This window comes from Lampris incognitus, chromosome 1 (assembly GCF_029633865.1).
Source record: "Lampris incognitus isolate fLamInc1 chromosome 1, fLamInc1.hap2, whole genome shotgun sequence".
Classification (NCBI taxonomy): Eukaryota; Metazoa; Chordata; class Actinopteri; order Lampriformes; family Lampridae; genus Lampris; species Lampris incognitus.
The window spans coordinates 117,383,361-117,407,952 of record NC_079211.1 but is presented as its reverse complement, the minus strand read 5'-3'; the positions used below and the strand labels follow the sequence as shown (position 1 = coordinate 117,407,952).

Here is a 24,592-nt window from a genome sequence, read left to right as displayed (position 1 = left end):
AGACTCACATGAACATGGGGAGAACATGAAAACTCTGCACAGAAAAGCCCAGGTTGCTCCAGTTGGGTTTGAACCCAGGACCTTCTAGCTGTGAAGCAACAGTACTAACCACTGAGCCAGTGTGATTCCAGAATATTGAGCATACCCTCCAATTGGCTCCTCTTTTTTTTTTTAAATGGGGCTTTACCAGCTGTATCCCAGTTCAAATGTATTGCATCAAAATCCACACACCTAAAAGTATCAACCATAACAACATAATAATGTCCAAAAATATCAATTTCAAATCAGCTGGCTGGGATCTGAGTTGAGTCGGCAAAATGCTTTCTGGAAGGGCTGAAAATCACTGATTGGCAAAATAACTTGAAGGCATTTGGCATGGAAGATGGTATAGCTTGGTGCTTTTTATGTCAAGAGTGCTACTGTTCATTTACAATTATAAAAACCCATTTGACAAGAGAATTAAAAAAAACAACAACAAAATAAGAAAACTAAAATAAAGATGGCCTGGGGGATGCAAGGGTGATGCCCAGAATCCACAAGCAGCATTTGACAGTTTTTTCTTTCTTATATATTATACAAGCCTTCCCAAGTGGAAGCAAGAACTCGAAATATGCGAAGTGGTCAGGGAATAAACAAGGGTATTATTACAGGCAACACAATGCAATAAATGTAGTGTGTCCATTTTGGGATCCTCAGAATTGCATATCTGCTCTTTGCAGATGATGTGGTTTTGTTGGCTTCATCAGAACATGACCTCCGGCACGCACTGCGGCAGTTTGCAGCTGATGAGAGTCATCACCTCCAAGTCTGAGGCCATGGTTCTCTTCCAGAAAATGGTGGATTGCTCTCTCCAGGTTGGGGATGAGTTTTCCTCAAGTGAAGGAGCTCAAGTATTTCGGGGTCTTTTTCACAAGGGAAGGTAGGATTGAGTGGGGGGTTGGCAGGCAGATTGGTGCCATATCAGCAGTAATGTGGACGTTGTACTGGACCGTTGTGGTGAAGAGGGAGCTGCGCTGGAAAGCAAAGCTCTCAATTTACCAGTTAATCTTCATTCCAAACTTCACCTATGGTCATGAGCTTTGGGTAGTGATCGAAAGGGTAAGATCGCAGATATAAGCGGCTGAAATGAGTTTCCTCCGTAGGGTGTCTGGGCTCAGCCTTAGAGATAGGGTGAGGAGCTTGGATATCTGGAGGGAGCTTGGAGTAGAACCACTGCTCCTTCATGTCGAAAGGAGCCAGTTGAGGTCGTTCGGTCATCTGATTATCATGCCTCCTGAGCCCCTTCCTTTGGAGGTTTTCCGGGCACGTTCAACTGGGAGGAGACCCTGGGGTAAGCCCAGGACTCGCTGGAGGGACTACATGTCCAATCTGACCTGGGAATGCCTTGGGGGTCCCCCAGGAGGAGCTTGAGGGTGTTGCTGGGGAGAGAGATGTCTGGAGCGCCCTACTTAGCTTGCTGCCACTTTGACCCAACCCCGAGGAAATGGCTGATGATGAGATAAGATGAGATGAGAAGGACTTTGAATTGGAGCCGTTGTTGGACAAGGATGCAGTGGAGGTTCTGGAGGAAAGGGGTGATGTGGTCACAGGAGCAGGAGTGGGTGAGCAGGTGGGCAGCAGAGTTCTGGATGTATTGGGAGTTTGTTTAGGGCTCTGGATGATAAGCCACAGAGAATGCTGTTGCAGTAGTCAATTCTGGATGTGATGAAGGCATGGATCAAAGATTCAGCAGCAAAGAGGGTGGTGGGGGGAGATGAGCTATGTTTTTTAGATGGAAAAAAGGCACTTGTAGTGATTTGATTGATGTGGTGTTCAGAGGACAGATTGCTGACGAAAATGATTCCAAGGTTGCAGATGTGTGGGGAAGGGGACAAAGTGAAATTGTCGCTGGTAAGGCAGAACTGTGGGTTTTTTTGGTAAGGAATCTGGGACCAATGATGATCATGTCATATTTGCATACCTCTGCTTGTCAATCAGCTGATTTGGCGATCCTGACTGGCGGCCACCTCCCGATGGTGCAGCCATCCTGGCCGGGCGGTCTTGATGCGGCGAGAACATCTTCAGCGATTCCAATGAGCAACAACAGTGACTGTACACACGTGAGCCCATACAATGCCCAACCGAGTGATAATGACTGTAGGAAAACTCCGCACAAACACATGAATAATAAAAACAAGTGCAGGCCAGTAAACAGGGCAATCCGAATTGAACCAGAAGTGGAAAGTCTTTCAAACGGTAAAAAACGCGATAATTATTTGGGATCCAAGAGCAAAGCCAAAGGGTATATTAGGTGGACACCTAAATATAACTTAAAATCCAAAAGTGATCAGATAAACCTTATGTTATTACAGTCCTACTTAGATTTCCTCTGTTTATCAGAAACTTGGCTTCATAATAACTCCCCATCTGCTGTTCTACAACTTCCGGGTTATAACATCTTCAGGAAAGACCGACCGGACGCAAAGGGGAGTGGGGTTTTGGCATATGTAAAGGACAGCATTCATTGTAATGAGATTCAATGGCAAGATCCAACTGATTTGGAATGTACAGGCCTAAACATGATTTTATCACGTTAGATCAGTGTTTCTCAACCGGGGGTTCGCGGACCCCTAGTGGTCCGTGGTGTAATTGCAAGGGGTCCGTGAAAATAAAATATATTTAAAAAAAAGATCCTATGACATTTATAGAAATAGGATTATTTTACTCAAATGTGACTGAGACCTTTATCTACCTAAACTATAAAGGGTAACAGGACTTTTTTCTCTAATTACATCTGTTTCACAAGTGTAATTTATTGTATTTTAATAAGAGATCTTGCTCCCGTTTGCATTGTTAAAAGTTACTGCATAAAAATTCTGTTGTTACATATATCTGAAAGTTACTGAATACATATTCTGTTTTGTTACATATATCTGAAAGTTACTGCATAAGAATTCTGTTTTGTTAACTATATCTAAGTTACAACTGAAAGCTCTTATTTTTGCCCCAAAGAGTGAATAAATGCTATAATGCAATTTAAAATGCAGTTTCTACTGTTTCTATCAAATTGCAACCCCCCTCCCCCAAGATCAGGTGGAGGGGTCCTCAGGGTAGATCAAAAATACGCAGGGGGTCCAGGAACCCAAAAAGGTTGAGAACCACTGCCTTAGATGTCCTATACACTTACTCATTTATCGACCACCCTCTTCAAACATTAGCTTTTATGATAAACTCAAAAAGATATTAAGTCAATGCAGAGTCCACGGTGGTGTAGCGGTCTAAGCATCGGCTTTGTGTCGATGCAGTTGCCCACTGGGGACCGGGGTTCGCACCTCGGTCTTGTCAGATCCGACTATGGCCGGACTCGATGAAGCAGCAGTAATTGGCAACGCTGTCTTTGGGAGGGGGGCAGAGCCGGCTTGTGTTCGTCACATAAATGCGTCTCTGTGTGTGTCGGAAAAAGCAGTGGTTTGGCCTGGAGTCGCCTTGTCACAAAAGTGGGGAGGCATCTCCTTTGAGACTGCTGGCCGGAGAGATGCAGTTGGCGAACGCATGCAGTACGAGGGTGGGTGTTTGAATTAAAATAGGGATCAATTGGCCACCAAATTGGGAGAAAAAAGGGAAAAATCAGAAATAAATGTATTTAAAAAAGAAAAAAAAACGAAAAAAAAAGATATTAAGTCAATGGGATTTCAAGAAAGATGTCACTGTAATGGGTGACTTCAACTTAAATTGGGAAGAAAAGTCCTTAAGGAAAAAGCTCACGCAAACTACTGATAGTGTTAAGTTGACTCAAACGGTTAAAGGTCCAACAAGAAGAACAAACAGCACCAGTACCCAGATTGACCTAATATTTAGCAATAGACCTGAAAGGATCACAAAATCACACAAAATGATAACTGGGCTGTCAGACCATAATATGGTGCTCATATAAAGAAAATTAACATGCAGGAGGTTTACCACTCGTACTGTTAGGGTTTGTGGAAGACCCGAAGCACACGACACCAGGCAGAGATGGGGTTAGCCGAAACTGGCGTACTTTATTACTAGCTCATACAACGGTCAACACAGGAGGGCAATGAGCGACTAAGAAAACAGGAAGTCGAAGAAAAAAACTCACGGGTAATCCCAACTGGGAACACGGTAGGATACTTCCACAGGGAAACTTCACAAAGAAAACAGTAAACCAAGGGCTGAGATAAACTCGGAGAGAAATGCACCGGGAGGGAAGAGTAACTAGCCCTGCGAGGAGGTTACGGCACGAACTGACAACGGGTGCTGGTAGACCAGCGGGGTGGGCGGGCCACGGCGTGGGGTGCGCGAGCCGTAACACGTACAACTCATGCCAATGAGGAACTCTTTGGCATCCCAATAAACAAGCAAGACTTGTTGGAAGTTGGCTTTCATCCATGATTTGATTTCAGTGAAGAACTTGGTCAGACTGGAAGTAAGTTGTAGTGGTGATGGATTTTGTGGAGATGTAAAGCTGGACATCATCAGTGTAACAGTGAAAGTGGAGACCATGATGACATAGAATGTTACCAAGAGAGTGCGTGTAAAGGAGGAACAGGAGAGGACCAAGCAGCAAACCGTGGGGGATTCTTTGGGACAGAGGAGCGGTGAAGGAGGTGCAGTTGTTGATGCTGATAAACTGTTGCCTATGAGATATGACTTTAGTCAGGAGAGGGCAGTACCGGTGATGTTGAGGGAGGATTTAAGGTGGGAGAAAAGAATGGTGTGGTTGATGGTGTCAAAAGCTGCAGTAAGGTCGAAAAAGATGAGAATGCTGAGGTGGGCAGAGTCTACAGAGAGGAGGAGGTCATTGGTGACTTTAAGAAGGGCTGTTTCTGTGCTGTGCTTCAAGATTCAAGATTTAGTTTATTGTCATTTTCATTACATACCTGTGCACATAAATAAAAAACGAAATGCTGTTTCTCCCAGCCCAAAGCAGTGCAACAGAGAAGACAAAAATATACATCCAAAAATTCCCTAAAAACGATACCACTAAAAACATAAAAACGGAGCGATCAAAACAAAAAAGCACACTTAACAACACAGTCCATTCAAGTCCAACACAGTCCATTAAAGTGCCATTTCAGTTTAAATGTTGACAGCCATTGTCTGTCAATGAGTGACCAGCACTGATGGGGGGGGGGGGGGTAGAGGGTAGGTGGATGGGCATGACCGTGGGGGGGGGGGTCACAGTTAGTTAATAATCCTGACTGCTTGTGAAGCTATTTAGCATTCTGCTGGATTTAGCACAGATGCTCCTCTACCACTTCCCAGACGGCAATAGGGAAAACAGGTTGTGAGAAGGATGGTGGATGGCTCTTTGAACACAGCGTTGATGATAAATCTCCAACACGAAGGGGAGAGGGGTCACAAATGATCTTGCTAGCTGTCTTCACTGTCCTGTCCAGCTGGTGTTTTTCAGTCGCTTTGCAGTTACTGAAACAGGAAGTGAGACGATACATTAGAATGCTTTCAATGGTGCCCCTGTAGAAGGTGGTGAGGGCTGGAATGGAGAGGCTTGCCCTTTTAACTCTCCGGAGTGGATGGAGCCGCTGTTGGGCCTTTTTAAAAATGGCCAAGGTGTTAATGGTTGAGGTCAGGTCGTCCGCCAGGTGCACTCCCAGAAACTTGATATTACTGACCCTCTCCACAGTGGCGCCATCGATGGTCAGCGGCGTATGATGGTGCCTGCTGGCCCTCCTGAAGTCAATCACCATCTCCTTTGTTTTGCTTATATTCAGGGAGAGGTTGTGGGATTCGCACCACGCCATTAGCTGCTCCACCTCCATCCTGTATGCAGATTCATCTTCATCGCTGATGAGACCCACTACTGTTGTATCATCTGCAAACGTGATGATGTGGTTGGTGTCAAATTTGGCAGTACAGTCATGGGTTAGCAGGGTGAACAAGAGGAGGCTCAGGGCGCAACCCTGGGGTGAACCTGCGCTCACTAAGATGGGATTTGATGTGAGGCTGCCCACCCTGACTGTCTGTTGCCTCCATGTCAGGAAGTCCAGGACCCAGTTACAGGTATGAGTGCCCACATCCAGCAACCTCAGCTTCTCCACCAGTGGTTATGGTATGATGGTGTTAAATGCCGAGCTGAAATCAATAAAGAGGATCCTGGCATAGGTGTTCTTCCCTTCCAGATGTGACAAAGTGAGGTGGAGTGTGGTAGATATTGTGTCTTCTGTGGATCGGTTGGCTCTATATGCAAACTGTTGGTGATCTAGGTTTGCAGTGAGGCAGGCCTTGATGTGCTGCATGACAAGCCGCTCAAAGCGCTTCATAACTATGGGAGCGAGGGCCACGGGGTGGAAGTCATTGATACTGGCTGGGTTTGACTTTTTGGGCAAGGGAATGATGGTGGCACTTTTGAGGCAGTTGGTAACTACTGCTTGACTGAGTGAGGTGTTGAAGATATTTGCAAAAACATCTTTCAGCTGTTCTGCGCAGTCCTTAATAACACCCCCAGGTATGATGTCTGGCCCCGCAGCTTTGCATGGGTTGATGCTGGCAAAGGCCTTATTTACCCCAGCTGTAGACAGCAGCTGGAGTACCTGGTCGCTTGGTGATGGTGGAAGTTTCTATGCCTGCCTGTTGTTGGCTATCTCAAAACGTGCAAAAAAGTCATGTAGTTTGTCTGGTAGGGAGGGGTCTTTATGGCATGCCTGTGGGGGTGGGGGCTTGTAGTCAGTTATTACTTGAACACCTTGCCCCATGCGCCGTGTGTCTTTAATATCAGAGAAGTGTCTGTTGAGCTTTTGTCTATACAGCTTCTTTGCCTCCTTGATACCCCGGGACCGATTTCGCTTGGCCAGCCGGTATGTTGCAGTGTCTCCAGATCTGAATGCAGCATGTCCAAAAGAAATTGACGATCATAGACATATTTCCCTCGCACGCCACATGATGACACAAATTTAGACGTAGACGCGGACAAAGACGCTGCATAGTCGGTGCTATGTGAGGCCACCGCAAACGTCAGTCGCGCCGCCATCTTCATTTCTTCATTGCTTTGAGTGGAAACCAGATTGAAATGGTTCAAACAGGTCGTTGGAGATGAGGTGAGCTGTGAGTTGGTTGGCAGCAACACTTCCCAGCATTTTTGACAGAAAGGGGAGATTGGAGGTAGGTCGGAAATTGCTCATGATATCAAGGTTGAGTCCAGGTTTTTTGAGGGTGAGGGTGACCGCAGCCAGAGCTGAAGGAGGAGTTAATGATTTCTATGACGAGTGAGGAGATAGCTGGGAGACAGTCCTTAACAAGATTGGATGTGATCCAGAACACAAGTGGAGCTTCTCATTCCTACCATAAAGTTGGAGCGCTCCACTGGGGACACGGGGGAGAACTCTTGACAGGGGCTGAGTGGTAAAGGGGAAGAGCTGCGAGGGGAGGTGGTCAAGTTGCTGTAGATCGTGTTAATTTTAGACTGCAAAAAGAAAGGAAATAATTTCACTTCTTAAATGTTAAGGAACTGGAAGTATTATCACTAGGTTTGAGAAGTTTGTTTATTGTGGAAAAGAGCCTCGAGGTTAGGAGATGTGAAGACACAACCCACCTGTCTAACCCTGTATGTGGGCTATATACCACTCACTATAACAATTAATTCACATATGATTACAACCAAACCTCTTTATTCTGCTTTAATTTTACTCTATACAGGGCTCTCACGTTTTGAACTGAGTTCAGAGTGAGATTTTGGCGGTGGTGGAGGTTTGGTTGGGGTGGGGACGGGACGGGGGTCTGATCTGATAAATGACACATAAATTCATACAAATAAAAATATCTATTTAATTCATAATTTTTTAGTGCAGGTAGAACTGGTGACCTGAACGAGAACAGGAGAATGTCACTTAATATGCGCAGTAAGCCCGTATACATGTTCATTATGAATACAAACGACAGGGTTGATGTCAGGTTACAATCTGTCTTACAGTAAAACACCAAGCTCATGAATTTCACTTTTTTGAATATTCCAAATGTATTTCCATGGAAATGGAGAGCTCATAACAACCAGAAGAAAAAAAAACAACAGTAAATTATATGAAGTGAAAATGAATATATCCCACCATGTACTTATCTCAGATTGTGTTCTTATAAGCTAATTTCCACAGCAAGTGGGAATGAGAGAATGAGGCCATTAACTTCAAAGAAAGACACAGCTGTGTGTGTGTGTGTGTGTGTGTGTGTGTGTGCGAGAGAGAGAGAGAGAGAGATGATATTAGTGTTGTTTATTGTAGGTGTTGGTGGCATGTTTTGAGGCCTTCAGCACAGGGGTTGGTGGCTCCAGCAATGCTATTATTTGATTGGCTGTTCGGCAGCTATATTCTTTAATTTGTTTGGCTGGTGCGTGGCAGGCCCTTCTCAACGCTATGGAGAATCCACTTGATTCCTACCTGTTCCACTGTTATAAAAAATAGCGGCGCAACTTGGTGGGCGTTACCCTGGTTCTCTGTGTGAGAAATACAAGGTGTGGCTTGTGAGCATGTGAACGAGTTGAAATGCGTGTGTCTCACACCCAATGCGTGAGACTTGAGAGCCCTGTCTATATTTACCCAGTATTTCCCAGTTGTTCTACAACTGCAACTTCCTTATATCGATTTTAATGATTCTACTTTACTATTATTTCTTAGCAATTTCTTCACATTACTATGTAATTAACTGCCTGTAAATTATTGGGTTACCACAAAAGAACCCAGCGCATAAGCTTTGGGTGACTCACTGGTGGAAAAAATGTTTAAGCATCTAGAATGAAACTGGACAATACTTGTGTAAAAAGTGAAAGTTTGCATCATTTGCATCATGTTTGATGCATTCACACCAAACATGATGCCGAATGTGGCATTGCTCTATTCACACAGCAAAGTTAAACAACCATGAACAGCACAAGGATAATGTGAAAACATATTACAATAGCGATATTCGATATTCCAAAAGTGTGCAAGCACGCTAGCATCTTTCCTTGTTAATATGCCAGAACATAACATTGTATGCTGACCTATTCTTGTGGTTGGCATACCAGTGGCAAGTCAACATTTTCCAAGTGAACATTTCAACTTACCGGGAACTCCAACCATCTTGTTGACCTCCACCTATGCCAGTTGTTTTTTTTATGTTGGGTTAAATAATTTCAGGAAGTGCCATAGGGCACCAAACCAAATATTGCTGACTTAGAGTTGGACAGCAGGCATGGACTGGCCATCTGCACCATTGAGAATTTTCCCAGTAGACAGCAGCCACAATCGACCAGTCCTTTCAATTTTTGTGTTCCATTATGTCACAGCAAATATGCATGCATAAAGATGTTTTCCATTATTGTTTTTATTTTTGATGACTTTGCTTTTTGTTTCTCCATTCAAAATGAAATTTCAGTGCTAGAATGCATTATCATGCTAACATACACTGAAGTTAAATTCATTTAAAGGGGAGTTGTGAATATTTTTACCTCTGGGTGGCACCTCCATCCTCGACATCGGCTATGATGATACCATGCGGGGAACGCTTGGAACCACGACCTCCTCTGATCTGGATGCCTAAGCCCTCCTTTCCCTTTACCATGTGCATCTTCCAGATGTGACTACCCTCTCTGGTCTAGAAAAAAAATCCAAGAAAAGAAGATGTTTATCATTTTTTGCTGTGATTCAAAAAAGTCACATTGTACACAAAAAAGGAATCAAACCCCTAACCTACCCCCTAACGCTAGCACCAGGTGACATGCTCAAGGCATATGCTGCCCTACCAGGCACTCTGCTGTTCCCCAATCCTCTGTGAATAGTACACATGGCCATTGAAACTCTAGTAGTTGGTGGTCACACCTATTTGCATATGTAACCAATCGTTGGTTTCAGTCATTATGCAACTGTGCTGTTTATAAGGTTGGGGCATACCAGCAGTCAGTTGAAAGTGATGAGGTCGCTTGGACTTTTTTTTTTTTGAGATACTTTATTGGTCCTCGTAGGGTAATTATGCTCTGCATTTAACCCATCCTAGCTGTGTAGATAGAAGCAGTGGGCAGCCGCCGTGCAGCACCCGGGGACCAACTGCACCCTATTGTATAGGAGCTGTGGGCAACTGCAGCACCCGGGGACCAACTCCAGTTCTTCTTTCCATTGCCTTGGTCAGGGGCACAGACAGGCGTATTAACCCTAACATGTCTCTTTTTTGATGGTGGGAGAAACCGGAACACCCAGAGAAAACCCACCGCAGACATGGGGAGAAGATGCAAACTCCACACAGAGGATGACCTTGGATGACCCCCAAGGTTGGACAACCCTGGGGTTCGAACCCACGACTTTCTTGCTATGAGGCGACAGCACTAACCACTGCACCGCCGTGTTGCCACGGTGATGAATGATGATGAAATGGATGAGTGATGAAATATGTCTTCTACTAAACGTTGTGTCCAGATAAACTGATTCACCTTTCTGTGGTTTTCTTACCTGCAGTATTGAGCATAAAGACATTTTATGGGATTACACCTAAAAGCCTGCAAAATGAAATCTTTGTTCAAGGGCCACCAAGCTAACATGATCCTCCAGAATGCACAGAGCCAGCTGTTGAACGACCGGGTGAGACAAACTAATTTTACCATTGATGTTTTGAAAACCAAAGAGGAGCAGATCCAGCAGAGATTCACATCGTGTCTAGATGAGACCACTTTCACACTGTGATTGAATTCACGGAGAAGGCTTGTCTAACACAACATGGAAAGTTGATAACCAGGCAGCAAAAGAAATTCAATCTACTTGTTGCACGCCAGAGACATCTGCAGACAACGGACAGTGCCCTCAATGGCAGACAGAGAGATGGACACCAGACACACACCAATGATGTGGACAAGTGGGTGAAGAATCAGAATCAGAATACTATATTCATCCCCGAGGGGAAATTGGAAGCTGTTGGAGAACCTGTCCTTCCAGACGTCCCAAACAAACGCACCAGGAGCACCACGCACGGTGGGCAGAGGAGGTCTGGGGGAGAGCTTCAGGACCAAGTGATCTGGGAGTGGATGAATGGGGCCAGAGATCTCAGATCTAGAGGGTGACCAGGATGCAGGACTGAAGGGTGGAGCAGCCCCGGCGGACGGGCAGGTGGATGACCTGGAAGCCGGTGCCGTGGATGGGTCAGCCACTCGGGAGATCCATAGCATGGACAGGACCTCCCCCCAGGAGATCGGCAACGTAGACAGGACCGCCGGCTCGGGAGGTCGGCGGCGTAGACAGGGTAGCCACTCGGGAGGCCAGCGACATAGGTAGGGCAGCTGCTTGGGAGGCTGGCGGCATGGACAGGACAGCTGCTCAGGACGCCAGTGGCGGGGACTGGACAGAGGCAGGGCTGCTCGGGGTAGAGGCATCAGAGGCTGTGGGACCACTCGGGGTACAGGCATCGGAGGCAGCGGGACCACTTGGGGTACAGGCATCGGAGGCGGCGGGACCGCTTGGGGTACAGGCATCAGAGGCGGGGCCGCTCGGGAAACTGGCATCGAAGGCGGGGCCACTCGAGATATGGAAGGCCAGGCTACTTGAGACATGGAAGGCCAGGCCACTCGGGACATGGAAGGCCGGGTAACTGAGATGCTGTAGTGCTGTGCAGCGGAGACGCCGTAGCGCCGGGCAGTGGAGATGCCGTAGCGCCGGGCAGCAGAGACGCCACAGCGCCGGGCAGCAGAGACACTGCAGTGCCGGGCAGCTGGGATGCTGGGCAGCTGAGACTCTGGGACGCTGGGCAGCTGAGACTGGGGAAATATGGGAGGCCGAGATGCCGGGCTTGGGATGATCAGGAACCAGGTCACCATAGTACTGCCACCTGAAAAAAGCTGTTTCCTGGGCAAACTCAGGGTCCTTCCTCCAGATGGCCGTGAGGAGTTTAAAGAAGCCTGGATCCTCATTCAGGAAGGTGTCCCTCGTCGCACCGAAATCCTGACAAGTAAACGGTAAGCTGAGCAGATCTGCTGGGTCCATATTTGGTCAGATCGTACTATCACGCCGGTAGCAGGAATACAGGACCCAAATGCAGACAGCGTAGACAGACTGGGCTAGAACAATGTTTTAACAAAACAAACAAACTTACAGACAACAAGGAAGGCTCGAGACAAGACGTGACGCATCCGGCTACCAAAGTCAATATGATGATCTGATAATGCGCCAGGGCAACCAGGGGGAATAATATATAACTGCTGGAGAGTCAAACCAGGGAATGGGGAACAGGTGAGCCTAGCTGACCCAGACCACACAACCATAACACTTGTAAGGTAATTTGGTGAAGTTTCAGGCTATACAATTAATTGGCAGAACAGTGAATTTATGTCACTGGGTTCTGATTCTAACACTGGATTTCTGCATAATCTCCCTTTCAAAATTACAGATAAACTGAAGTATCCTGGACTAGTTCTGCCAAAAGACCCTAAACTAATTTTTGAGATGAACTTTCTTGAGAAAGTGGAAAAACTTAAGGGGGACACTGAAAAATGGAGGACTCTTTCTCTTTCGATGGTGGGCCATAGAATGCCATCAAAATGATCTCGCTACCAAGATTCTTGTATCGCTTTCAAAATCTACCTATTTTTTCAAATCATTATGCTCAATAGTCATGCCCTTTGTCTGGGGCTTTAAAGCTCACAGAATATCAAAAACGTATTTACATAAAACAAGAGAGATAGGTGGGCTAGAACTACAATACTTACATTATTACTAATAGTATTACCATACCTACAATTATTACTGGGCAGTGAATGTGAGGGCCCTTGTCTATTGGCAGGATGGTTACAGAATGGAAGCATCCACTGAGACTCCTCTTGGATTTGAAAAGAATGATGTCAAAAACAGCTCTCTTCATCTCAGCACACAAATCCTCTGCAAATACTAAGGTGGATAACTTCATCATTTTGAATTGCTTGAAAATATGGCAGCAAAAATGTTTGTTTTTTTTTTAAATAGGGTGTCTCCCCGCCTGCTGCCCAATGACTGCTGGAATAGGCTCCAGCATCCCCGCGACCCTGAGAGCGGGATAAGCGGTTCAGATAATGGATGGATGGATGAAAAAATATATATATAATCCAGTAATTTTGTTCCTTATTTGTTGAACACTTTCCCTCTTTCCCTACTGTTGAGTGTTTCTTTTAACAAAGATATATATATATACTGTCCAGGGTGTCGCCCTGCCTGCCGCCCACTGACTGCTGGGATAGGCTCCAGTATCCCCATGACCCTGACAGCAGAATAAGCGGTTTGGATAATGGATGGATATAGTGTGTTTTTTTTTCATATGTGTAAATAAACAAACAAACAAAAAGGGCTGCAGATTACCAGACACTTCTATTCATACCCCAGTATATCGCAATCATGCATTCCCCCCATCCCTCTCAAATGCATCTTTTGATAGTTGGAGGCTAAAAGGTATAGTCACATTGAAAGATTTGTATAATAACAAGCAATTTTCCTCATTTACTCTGTAAAAAAACAAGTTCTCTCTTCCCACAACACATTTCTTCCAAAACTTAGATTAAGAATTATGTTCGTCAGTGTGTGCCCAACTTTGAGTGTCTCCCTGAAGGAAGAATGATTTATAAGCTTTTGTTGGGCCCACCTGAGTCCAAAAAATTGGTCTCAGACTTTGTAAATATATTTTCTGAACAAGTGAATTATGCCACACACTGAAAAATGCCTGGGAGGAGGAAATACAGTTTGGGGATGATGTTTGGGAAGAGGGCTTTAACAGGACCCGATCTTGTTCTGTTAATATTAGGCATCAGTTAGGCCAATTGAAGGTCTCAATTCACAATTCAATTCACATTCATTAATTAAATTCACAGGCCTCATTATTAAAAAAATAAATTGCACAGAATCTTTCTTACCATTTCCTCTCTATGTGATCAATGTAAATCTGAAGAAGGCTCTCACCCATCTTTTCTGAATGTGCCCGAAACCGTATCATTTTTGGTGTGACATATTCAGTGGTTCTCTGAGATGTATGGCTGTGTGTTTGAACCTGATCCAGAGATTTCACTATTTGGGTTTTCTCTTTCCCTACTAAACCACAGTGTCCCCGTGCAAAGCATTATTATGTATGGAATGGTAATTGCAAAGTAAGTAATTTTAAGGCTCTGGAAGTCAGATGCTGTGCCTCAGTTTAAGACCTAGTTATCTGAGCTCACTGGTATATTACATATGGGTAAAGTTTGATATGGCTTGATGGCCAATCTTAATAAATCTTCAGCCATTTCTGGATCACCTTGCTCAGTACGATGCTGAACCTGACCAGCAACAAAATACATAATTTTCCGTCCACCTCTCTCATTGAGTGCTTGTGCTGAAACGTGTTTGAATTCATTCTTCTCCTTCTTTCAGCTTATTCCCTGTTTCTCAGGGGTCGCCACAGCAGATTTTATAGTTTTTATTGGTACCCTGTGAGGGCACAGCACCAATGACAGCTGTTGTCAACCCAGGCCTTGACCGATCCGGTATGTTCTTGTCAAGCCGCATACTGATTTGGCAAAATGTTATGTCGGATGCCCTTCCTGACACAACCACTAACCCTATGGACGGGGGCACAAGTAAAGCGCTGGATGTCATCCCAGTATTCACAGACTTGCATCCATGCCTGTTGATAAGTATACAATACAGAATTAATTTTAGTAAATTTGGCATAGTCACTTTTCTTTTCCTTTGGTCTATGAAGATCAAGTGATGACAGTTTCGAAGGATTTGGCAGAGACCTTAGTCAAAACAAATGTACTGCTAATGCCATACTGGTAGGGGATGGTTTGAATAAACTCTACAAATCAATGTATCAACGTAACTCAAATAAAGACAAAATTGAAATGGGGCACATTCAAATACAAAATGAAACTGTGTACTTGTCACTGAACTTCTTACTTGGAGCTTTCTTTGGTGTACAGATATCAGTCAATGAAATTACTGAAGGATTTAGATAAGTCCTAATTTAAAACAAGTATGTTTCTATGTAACATACTGCTACAGGGCAGCTAGCTAGCTAGGTAGCTAGATTGATAGATACCCACCGACTGACTGACCTACCTACCTACCTACCTACCTACCTACTTAGGTTCTTTCCTTTCGCCCTTTCTTTCTTCATTCCTTACTTGAGTCTCCAGACAATGAGCTATTGGTTGGAGTTAGGGGAATTCTATTAGTACATTGTGATAAACATTAAAGGTAGTAAAAGGTGTAAAGCAACAAGGTTAAACTTCGAACGGTCACTCTTGAATCGTCCTCATCTGAAAACGTCTTGTAATTCATTATTTTCCTTAAATAGGTTCTGATTTCTTTGTTCCTTTGTTTCTAATTTGTTTGGGGTTGTTTTTTTTGTTTTTTGATATGGGTTTCTGTTTTCTGTACTGTATAGTACTATGGAAAAGAAAAGGAATTACACATATCTGCAGAACAAAAACGATGAAGAGGAACCACCAAACTGGAAATCGAACTGCATCAATACGCACCCAGTAAATACGAAATGTAAGCTACAGCAGTGTCTTAAATAGACCCTATTTCTTTTTTGTTTTTGTTCTTTGTTTTTAATGTTTGTTTTGTTTCGGGTTTTTTTGTTGGTTTTTTTTTTCATATGGGTTTCTGTTTTCTGTACTGTACAGTACTATGGAAAAGAAAAGGAAAACATTTTAAAAAATAATTATTTTATTTTTGACTAAAAAGTGTATCTTGCTGTGGTGGTCCGCACTGCAGGTTCCCACAATCAGCATGTGGATATCACAGATATCGGCCCTTCTCCCTCTGGAGAATCTGACTAATGATCTCAACCATGAATCAGACAAATTCTGGAGAAAATCAAAATCAAGAGGAAATCAATCCAGCACATAATCAAAACTACCCAGAGAATCATCGGGCATCAACTGTCAGATATTGAGGATATTTACAGCACTCACTGCCTACTGAGGGCAACATCTCCAATGATCCTACCAGACCCTGCCACCACTTGTTTGCCCCCTACCTGCCTGCAAACATTACAATTGCCTCCATGCCCACACAGCAAAGTTTAAGACTAGTTTTTCCCCTGAGCCATCATTTTCCTGAACACTGCCCCTGCCATCAATTGACCCCCCCCCCATATATACTAGAACTGTACATGCAAAACATACATATGGACCCAATGCTGTGCACACTTACCACTTACTATATGTGCAATACTATAGGTGCAACATTACATGCCGTTATACAGATTTTATGTGCTGAATATAGTTATATATTCATATTTAAGGCACATCTGTTTTAAAACTAAAACTTTATTTTACTACTTATTTATGTACCTTCCTTTGCACTATGTCGTTGATTTATTTATTAATTTTTTATTTTTTGGTTATGCCTCTATATAAATGGATGGCTGCCAACTCAAGTCCATTGCATCTGGGTATTGACAAAACAATTTCGATAAGACTATATGGTAAACAAGCAAATGCTGCAGTCAAACTCCCCACTGTAGCGCACTGCTGAACTTCATACTACAAAGACTACAAAAAGAACTACTCTGACAGTGATAAAAACATTCACATAAAATACAAAGTGAAAGGCAAGTTTGGAAACAATGGCTATGATTTCTATTGGAACAAGCCAGTATTTTTTAAATTTGCTGTGCAAAGCAGACCTATGCTAATGTTGAGCATCTTCACGCTTGTCATGACCATTGTTATTTAGTATTGAATAAATATGGTAGCCCTTATAAGATATTTTGAATGATTTTGGTAAACATTGCCTTCGGTGGTGTCCGGGTGGCGTGGCGGTCTATTCCGTTGCCTACCACCATGGGGCTTGCCAGATTGATCCCCGTGTTACCTCCGGCTTGGTCGGGTGTCTCTACAGACACCGTGTCTGCGGGTGGGAAGCCGGATGTGGGCATGTGTCCTGGTCACTGCACTAGCGCCTCCTCTGGTCGGTCGGGGCGCCTGTTTGGGGGGAGGGGGAACTGGGGGAATAGCGTGATCCTCCCACGTGCTACGGCCCCCTGGTTAAACTCCTCACTGTCAGGTGAAAAGAAGCGGCTGGCGACTCCACGTGTATTGGAGGAGGCATGTGGTAGTCTGCAGCCCTCCCCGGATCGGTAAAGGGGGTGGAGCAGCGACCAGGACAGCTTGGAAGAGTGGGGTAATTGGCCGGATACAATTGGAGAGAAAGGGGGAGGGGGAAATATTGCCTTCAGTGGTGCTGAACTCTGCTTTTCTTTTGTGCCTTTTTAAGCTTTTTTGTTTTGCCCTTGGTTGTGTCCGCTCAAGACAATTGACAGGAGGTCGCAGGTTGGCGCCTTACATGGCAGCCTCTGCCATCAGTGTATGAATGTGTGTGTGTGAATGCGTGAATGTGAGGTGTACATTGTAAAGCGCTTCGAGTGGTCGGTAGACTAGAAAAGCGCTATATTTGCAGGATGCCACATGTTGAAGTGAATATGGACATAATGCTGCATTATCACATAAAATGCACAAAAAACAGAGTTAACAGACAGAAACATATATTTAGTGTGTCATATTGCACATGCATTTGTGGTACAACTGTATTTGTGGTTTACATAAATTTTCGGAAATCTCAGAAATGAATCTCTTAGTGATTATGGTTATTGAAGGTTTCAAGTCACTGCTTCTACAGACACAGAACTTGCTTGAAATGAAATCTGTGTTGTGGTGTCTTGTGGACTGATGGCATCAAGGTGTCTCTCTGCCTTCTGCTCTGCCCCTGCTGGGATATGTTCCAGTGCTCACACAACCCTGTTACATTAAGTGGACATACAGAAAGAATGAATGTTCTGTGTCTTACCTGACTTGATGGCTCGCTGCTGAATAAAGCCATTTTGTATTCCAGAAGCCCACTACGAGACTTTGTAGGTAAGGTAGCAGTCTTCCCATTTTGTAGATGATGGGGGAAATTGTTCACATGAGGTAAGGTGTCTACCTCTTGCCGTCCTGTTAGTGTGTCTGTGGAAAGGGGGCAGCTTGTTTCCTCGTACACAGCAAGGTCAAAGCAACTATAACCATTTTCACGTTCAGAGTCCCAACTCTCTTTGCTGTCTTGGTGAAATGATGACCGAGGTATTACACCAACTTTGCGAGTTCGCTGGTCATTTTGTATTGGGACAGTGGGTGTCTGTGAAGATGTACTGCATTGTCGCTCTTCTCTGCAGCTGTCCGTCCTACCACCAACTGCAGTTTCAGCATTGCCATTGCAAGGAGGGAGAGGGGCCTTGCGCTTCATTCGCCGCAGCATAATCAGATATATGCAGCCATCATTCCAGCACTGGTCAGCCAGGTAACTGTAAAGAGGACAGAAAGAAGTAACATATATACTATTTATTTGCTCAATTACATAAATAAATATAAATGAATGAATGAATAAATAGATAAATATGACAGCTTCATAATACAAAGGTAAAAAGGGGTTGATCTAAAATCAAACAACACATTGGGTAATTATAACAGTTTATTATCAAACTACCAATATTCACTTTTGATAATGACAGTACTTTAGCTGACCATCAGTAAACCGTTTATTCAGCTGAACCAGCTTTGAGTTTGACTGGTGAAGTTGATAAACATCTAGTTAACCAAACTCATTTTAAGTCAGGTTACCCGCAAATGATAATCTATTTGACTCCCTGCAGCCTCTCTGTGATGTGCCTTGTCAAAACTGGTGGTCGGAACAGTGTGGCCCTGAAGGACAATTTTGATCACTTACACCCTATTAATGTTTTGTGGAAATTATATTTGAAGAATTGTAGCTGTGATTGTAATAACAAAACATCTCTCAGCCTTTGAATTACAATTGTATCCTGGTTACACATTAACAAAAATGTTGCTATTACTGCTGCTTATGTGGAATTTTTCCCCCCCTCTTTTTCTCCTCAACTGTACTTGGCGGATTACTCCACTCTTCCGAACCGTCCCGGTCACTGCGCCACCCCCTCTGCTGATCCGGGGAGGGCTGCAGACTACCATATGCCTCCTCCGACACATGTGGAGTCGCCAGCCGCTTCTTTTCACCTGACAGTGAGGAGTTTCACCAGGGGGACGTAGCGCGTGGGAGGATCCCGCTATTCCCCCCAGTTCCCCCTCAACAGGCGCCCTGACCAACCAGAGGAGGCGCTAGTGCAGCAACCAGGACACAAACCCACATCCGGCTTCCCACCCACAGACACAGCCAATTGTGTCTGTAGGGTCGCCCGACCAAGCTGGAGGTAACACGGGGATTCGAACCAGCGATCCCCGTGTTGGTAGGCAACAGAATAGACCACTAGGCTACCCAGATGCCCTGATTATGTGGAATTTAAGTGAAATTTATTTTCAATTCCTTCTCAGTTCCTTGGCCTAGCCAAGCAATAGAGGGAATAACTGGTACCTAGCACATAACAAAGCATGTCTTTGGATGTGGGAGGAAATCAAAGGACACAGGGAAACTGGAGTACCCAGGGAAAACCTGCGCAAACAGGAACATGTAAACTCCATTCAGGGATGCCCCAGACCAGGACCCAAACCCAGAATCTCTTTTTTTGTGAGATGACAGTGTGAGGCAACAGTGATAACCACTGTCCACTGTGCTGCCCAACAGAAGTACTAAAACAAGAAAGAAAGCACCAAAATTGATGCCTGTGTCACAAAAAAAAAAAGTCTCCAGGTAAACATGCAGCTGCCAAAATGTCACAATTTATTAACAAAAATGAAACTTTGGACCAGACTTTGTGAATTTCCAGAAGTAGAACTGCATAAAACTAAACACGAAACCTGTGATAGTCAAATCAGTTTTATTTGTATAGCCCAATATCACAAATTACAAAGTTGCCTAAAGGGGCTTTACAGCAACACAACATCCTGTCCTTAGACCCTCGCATCAGCTAAGGTACAACTCCCTAAAAAAAAACCTTTAATACGGAGAAAATAATAGGAAGAAACCTCAGAGAGCAACAGAGAAGGGATTTCTCTCCCAAGATGAACAACATGCAATGGATGTTATGTTTACACAATTTACAGAACACAACATTGAAAGAGAATCACAGAATTATAATGGAGTTATAAAATGTATGAAGAATATGAGGATGCCAGTAGTAGCAGAGATGATGAGAATGCCAAGCAGTGTCCAGATGCCACCGGAAATCGCTAGGACCTGAGCCACGTGACCACCATCACTCTGTTGACCTGACAGGACAGACTACAAATGCACACGAGAGACTCGTATCACACCATTCATGCGCGGGAGAAATTAAGAGAAAAAACATTAGTCCCACATCGAAGTGAGAGAAGGATATAACATTGAATAAGGATAAAATTTTATGGATCTATAAGATATATTAAAAAAAATGGGATAAAAGAGATGGCATGCAATGTCCAGGTGGCAACCACCGTCACTATGGAGACCTGGGAGGAGGACAGACTGCATGTGTACACAGGGGAGATTCACATCATACTTTTCATATACACAGAAGAAGAGAAATGAGAAGACATCATTCAGAGAGCGAGAAAAGGCATGTGAGAGAAGAGAAAAGTTTGCAATAGTCAATAATCTATACCCTATAATCTCAACGGCAGAACAGTGCTTGGTAAATTCATTGAGACAAAAACCGACCCATCATGCAATACAAGTCGTGAAGAACTCAATTTAAAGGAAACTCATGGAAGGTTAAGGCGAAAAGACCAGTTTTAAGTTTGGATTTAAAAGACTCAACAGACTCTGATTGTCTGACGGCAGCAGGCACGGTATTCCACAAGAACGGGGCCCGATAGGAAAAGGCTCTGCCACCAGCTGACTTCTTTTTAACTTTGGGTACACACAGGAACCCTGTATTTTGAGAGCGAAGAGCTCGAGATGGAATGTATGGTTTAAGGAGATCAGACAGGTAAAATGGTGTAACCCAGCAGTTACTTTGTCAACTGATTCAGTGTTAACAGGTACACTATCTCTTTAAGTGTCCTGACCATGAGCACAGCTTTAAGGCTGTACAGTGGGGATCTCAGAGCGAGATAGTTCACGGGTTCACTTGCTTAAATGGTTAAACTTCCTGTTTCATTATCAGAGTTCCATAAACAGATACTGTTGTATTGGAGAATGTTATATGTACATAACTTTTCACCCCACACCACTGTACTTTGGAATAATACATATATATTGTATCGGAACAAGTCTTTATTCTTTAAAGATTGGTATGAGGAAAATATATGGTCAATGGTTCATCTAATGGATCCTAGTGGTAATTTATTAAATTATGAACAATTCCAGACAAAACATACTTTCAAACCTTCCAAATCAGACTTCACTAAATTACATAAAGCACTCCCCAAAGAATTTGTATCTCTGATAACAAATATAGTGACTCACCAACCTATACAGCCACGATTGGCCCCACTGTCAATTCAATGGTTTTTAATCTTGGACAAAAAAATTTAATAATAATTTTATTAGAAACTGTCTCACTGGAAACTTATTCCCTGAAAGACAAAACAAAAATGACATTTTATACAAATTTGATAAAAATTCAATTATTAAATTGAGAACAATGTATCTAACATTTCCTCCTCCCCCCCCCAAAGCAAAGGAAACACACTTCAAAATTATGAATAACATATATCCCTCCAAAGAACTACTTAGATCATGGTTTGGTTTTGACGATAATATATGTTCATTTTGTGAAAATGACATAGAAACTACGGACCATGTATTTTTCTCATGTGGTGTGGTACTTGTGTTCTGGCTTGACATTCACAAATGGATAAAGCAAATGACTTTGTTCTTTCCAACTTCGATTTCTAAAGACAATATAACATTTGGTATGATTTTGCAAAACAAAAACAATGAACTCTGTTGTAACGTAATCCTCTGCTTAGCCAAATTCTTTATTCATAAAAATAGATACTTAAAGTCGTCCCCCAAATTTGTTGTTTTTTTAAATAAATTTAGATTATACTTGAAATCTTTAAAACTAATGACCGATACAAAAGCACTAAAGATTTATGAGGTGTTAAGACATTTTCCCACTGAATTAGAAGACTGATATCCTTATTAATTCCCCCTTGTATGTTGGACTATGTTTAATTATTTTCAATTAGGGTATGTCATGTATTTAATTTATTATTGTTCGTACCCTTTTTTTCGTAATACATTACCGTATATTTGTCATGGGACATTCAATCTCTATGCACTTTCTGATATACGGTGTAGAAATTTTTACATACTGTTCCCTTTGGCACTTTGGATATACCTATATATTTTTGTATGGAATGTATATTTGCCATGTTTGTTTTGTAATTAACTTTTTTCAAGAATCTGTACATGAACATGAACAATGTTCAATAAAAAAATTTTTTTAAAAGTTATCGTCGTACAGTCCACAGACATAAAACTTGATGTCGGACCCAAGTTTATTAGATCCGTATCGCACAGTGTGGCTTGTAATAAAGTTATAGGATTGCTAAAATCTCAGTCTGTAGGAGGCTTTACTCAGACAAATGCCCAAATGTTTCATACCAGTTGACTTGCCTTGTTTGTTAAAATATTGTTCAATAAAGCTACCAAAACAAAAAAACAAAAAAACTTGCCTAAATGGTAGAGGAGAAGACTTAGCCAAGTGTTGCCAGCCTCTAGCCTTTCTTATTTTCAAATCACTGCTCTCTGCCATGTTATCCTGTTAGGTGAGCACATGGATTGTACCTGTATTTGTTTTGTGAAAAGACGTTATTTTCTTGTGTTTGAGTAAATGGTCCTTTTACGAAGTCAGAAGACTAATCACTTACCTAGTTCCTAATCGCTAGCTAATATTCTAAATGCGTAATATACTCTACCCATCGTATACGGAGTTCTAAATTACTACACTTGACTAAATGGCAGAGAAGACAAAAGACTTAGCCAAGTGTTGGCAGCCTCTAGCCTTTCTTATTGTCAAATCACTGCTCTCTGCCATGTTTTCCTGGTAGCTGATGGATGAGATGGGAGCGGAGTAGATAACGGCATTCTCCTTGGACACTGAAGACAAGTTTGCCACCATCACCTACCTCTGTTCTTGGGTCACTTGAGTATCAGAGAACTTGTTTCTTTGATATATATATACATTTTGGTACCCAATCTTTGCTTTGTTTCAACTGTTTGTTGGAAGTGTTTTCGCATGGATCGAGGATTATCAAATCAAGGATAAAGACATTCCTTTCTGGAAGGTTTAACTGTTCATTGGTTTACAACAGTAAAATTTTCCCTTTTGATTAAGACTGAAAGAAAAAAAAAGATATTGAACAAGATTTTTTTTTACATTTTCTTAATAGCTAAACTATCTCTATATTGTCATTCGTTCATATTTGTTATATTGTCATTCATTCTCCACATAGTCATTCACCCTCTGTGTTGTGTCTTGCATGAGTCAAAAGACGTTTTAAGTCTCAAAAGAGGAATGAACAAAATAACAAAACTGCAAAGTTGTTTCTAGTGTAGTTCAATGATAACTCTGGGGACAATCATCTTGAACCCGTGACCATGTTCACAGAGGTTGGAACAAGAGAAAACCCTTTTCAACATATCTGAATAGAATTACTGTGATTGTATCTCTGAAAAGAAAAGATTACAGAGCCATTAAATTATGCAAAACAGTCCGATATTTTCATTGACATGAACACGTTTTTGTTCGAAAGTTATATTGTCTATTTAAACTGCATATGGCTCTCACTTTTCATACTTCCACCCCAGAGGAGGAAACTCCTTGTGTAATCATTTACAAAAGCTGATCATACAGTGGAATTTAATTTGGGGCGGAATAAAGTGGATGCCTCAGCCTCCAGACTGTAATACCAGCCAATCCGGATTGTACCTCTAATCCGGCAGCCCATCTGTGAGCATAGGTCTGGGCTGCTTTAGGGCAGAGGCGGTGAGGAGGGGGTCTGTTGCTAAGACCATCCCCCACCCTGGGATGTCCTCTCTCCCTGGGGTTTGGCATGAAATGGTACAGTAAGAGGAAGCGGGGTCCTAAAATATAAATGCTATTCTTTACAACCTCTAATTCCAAGTAATGCATATTTTCAGGTAAGAAATTGGAAATCCTTCCAATGGAAGGACCCTTGGAAATTTGTAATTTGTGATATTGGGCTATACAAATAAAATTGGCTTGACTTGACCTGACTTCAGTCTTTGGAATCTCTTTTAAATGAAATCAATTTCAAAATGTGCACCAGAGTTGTTTATACCAGTACCACCATCAATAAAGTGATTGCAATATTTGAAGCTTTTAGGTTTTTTTTTTATCCCCCCCCCTTTTCTCCCCAATTGCAGGACTTTAAGTGCAGAAAATTAATGCCCTCTTTTTCTTACTCGCTAGAGCTTTTCTTCACTGCCTCCCTAAACTGCCTCCTTTCTTTGATGAGCCAGTAAATCTCCTGTTGCCATTTAGACTTCGGTAAAAGCTACTATCTTTCTTTTTAAAATCCAAACTTTTCCATCCCATAAACATAAATTCATTCATTCAACATCTTTTCAATTGATCCCTCAAGCCTGTGAAGCGTTTATCCCAGATTTGTGTCTATAGTTTCCCTGTCGTCCTAGCCATGTGGCAATCTATGCCTGCTAATCCTTTTCTCCCTTGGCCAGCTGTCCTTGCCACCCTCCAAATTCTGTGTTTCAGA

At 42.9% G+C, this 24,592-nt stretch overlaps 1 protein-coding gene across 1 annotated transcript in view; it reads right to left on the bottom strand.

The window, feature by feature from the left end:
* pdzd2 (PDZ domain containing 2) overlaps window positions 1-24,592 on the bottom strand; it is a 114,151-nt gene that overhangs the window by 86,068 nt on the left and 3,491 nt on the right. The window contains 2 exon segments of the mRNA XM_056279160.1: window positions 9,437-9,582; window positions 17,766-18,258. Of these exon segments, the coding sequence (XP_056135135.1) occupies window positions 9,437-9,582; window positions 17,766-18,258 (639 nt within the window).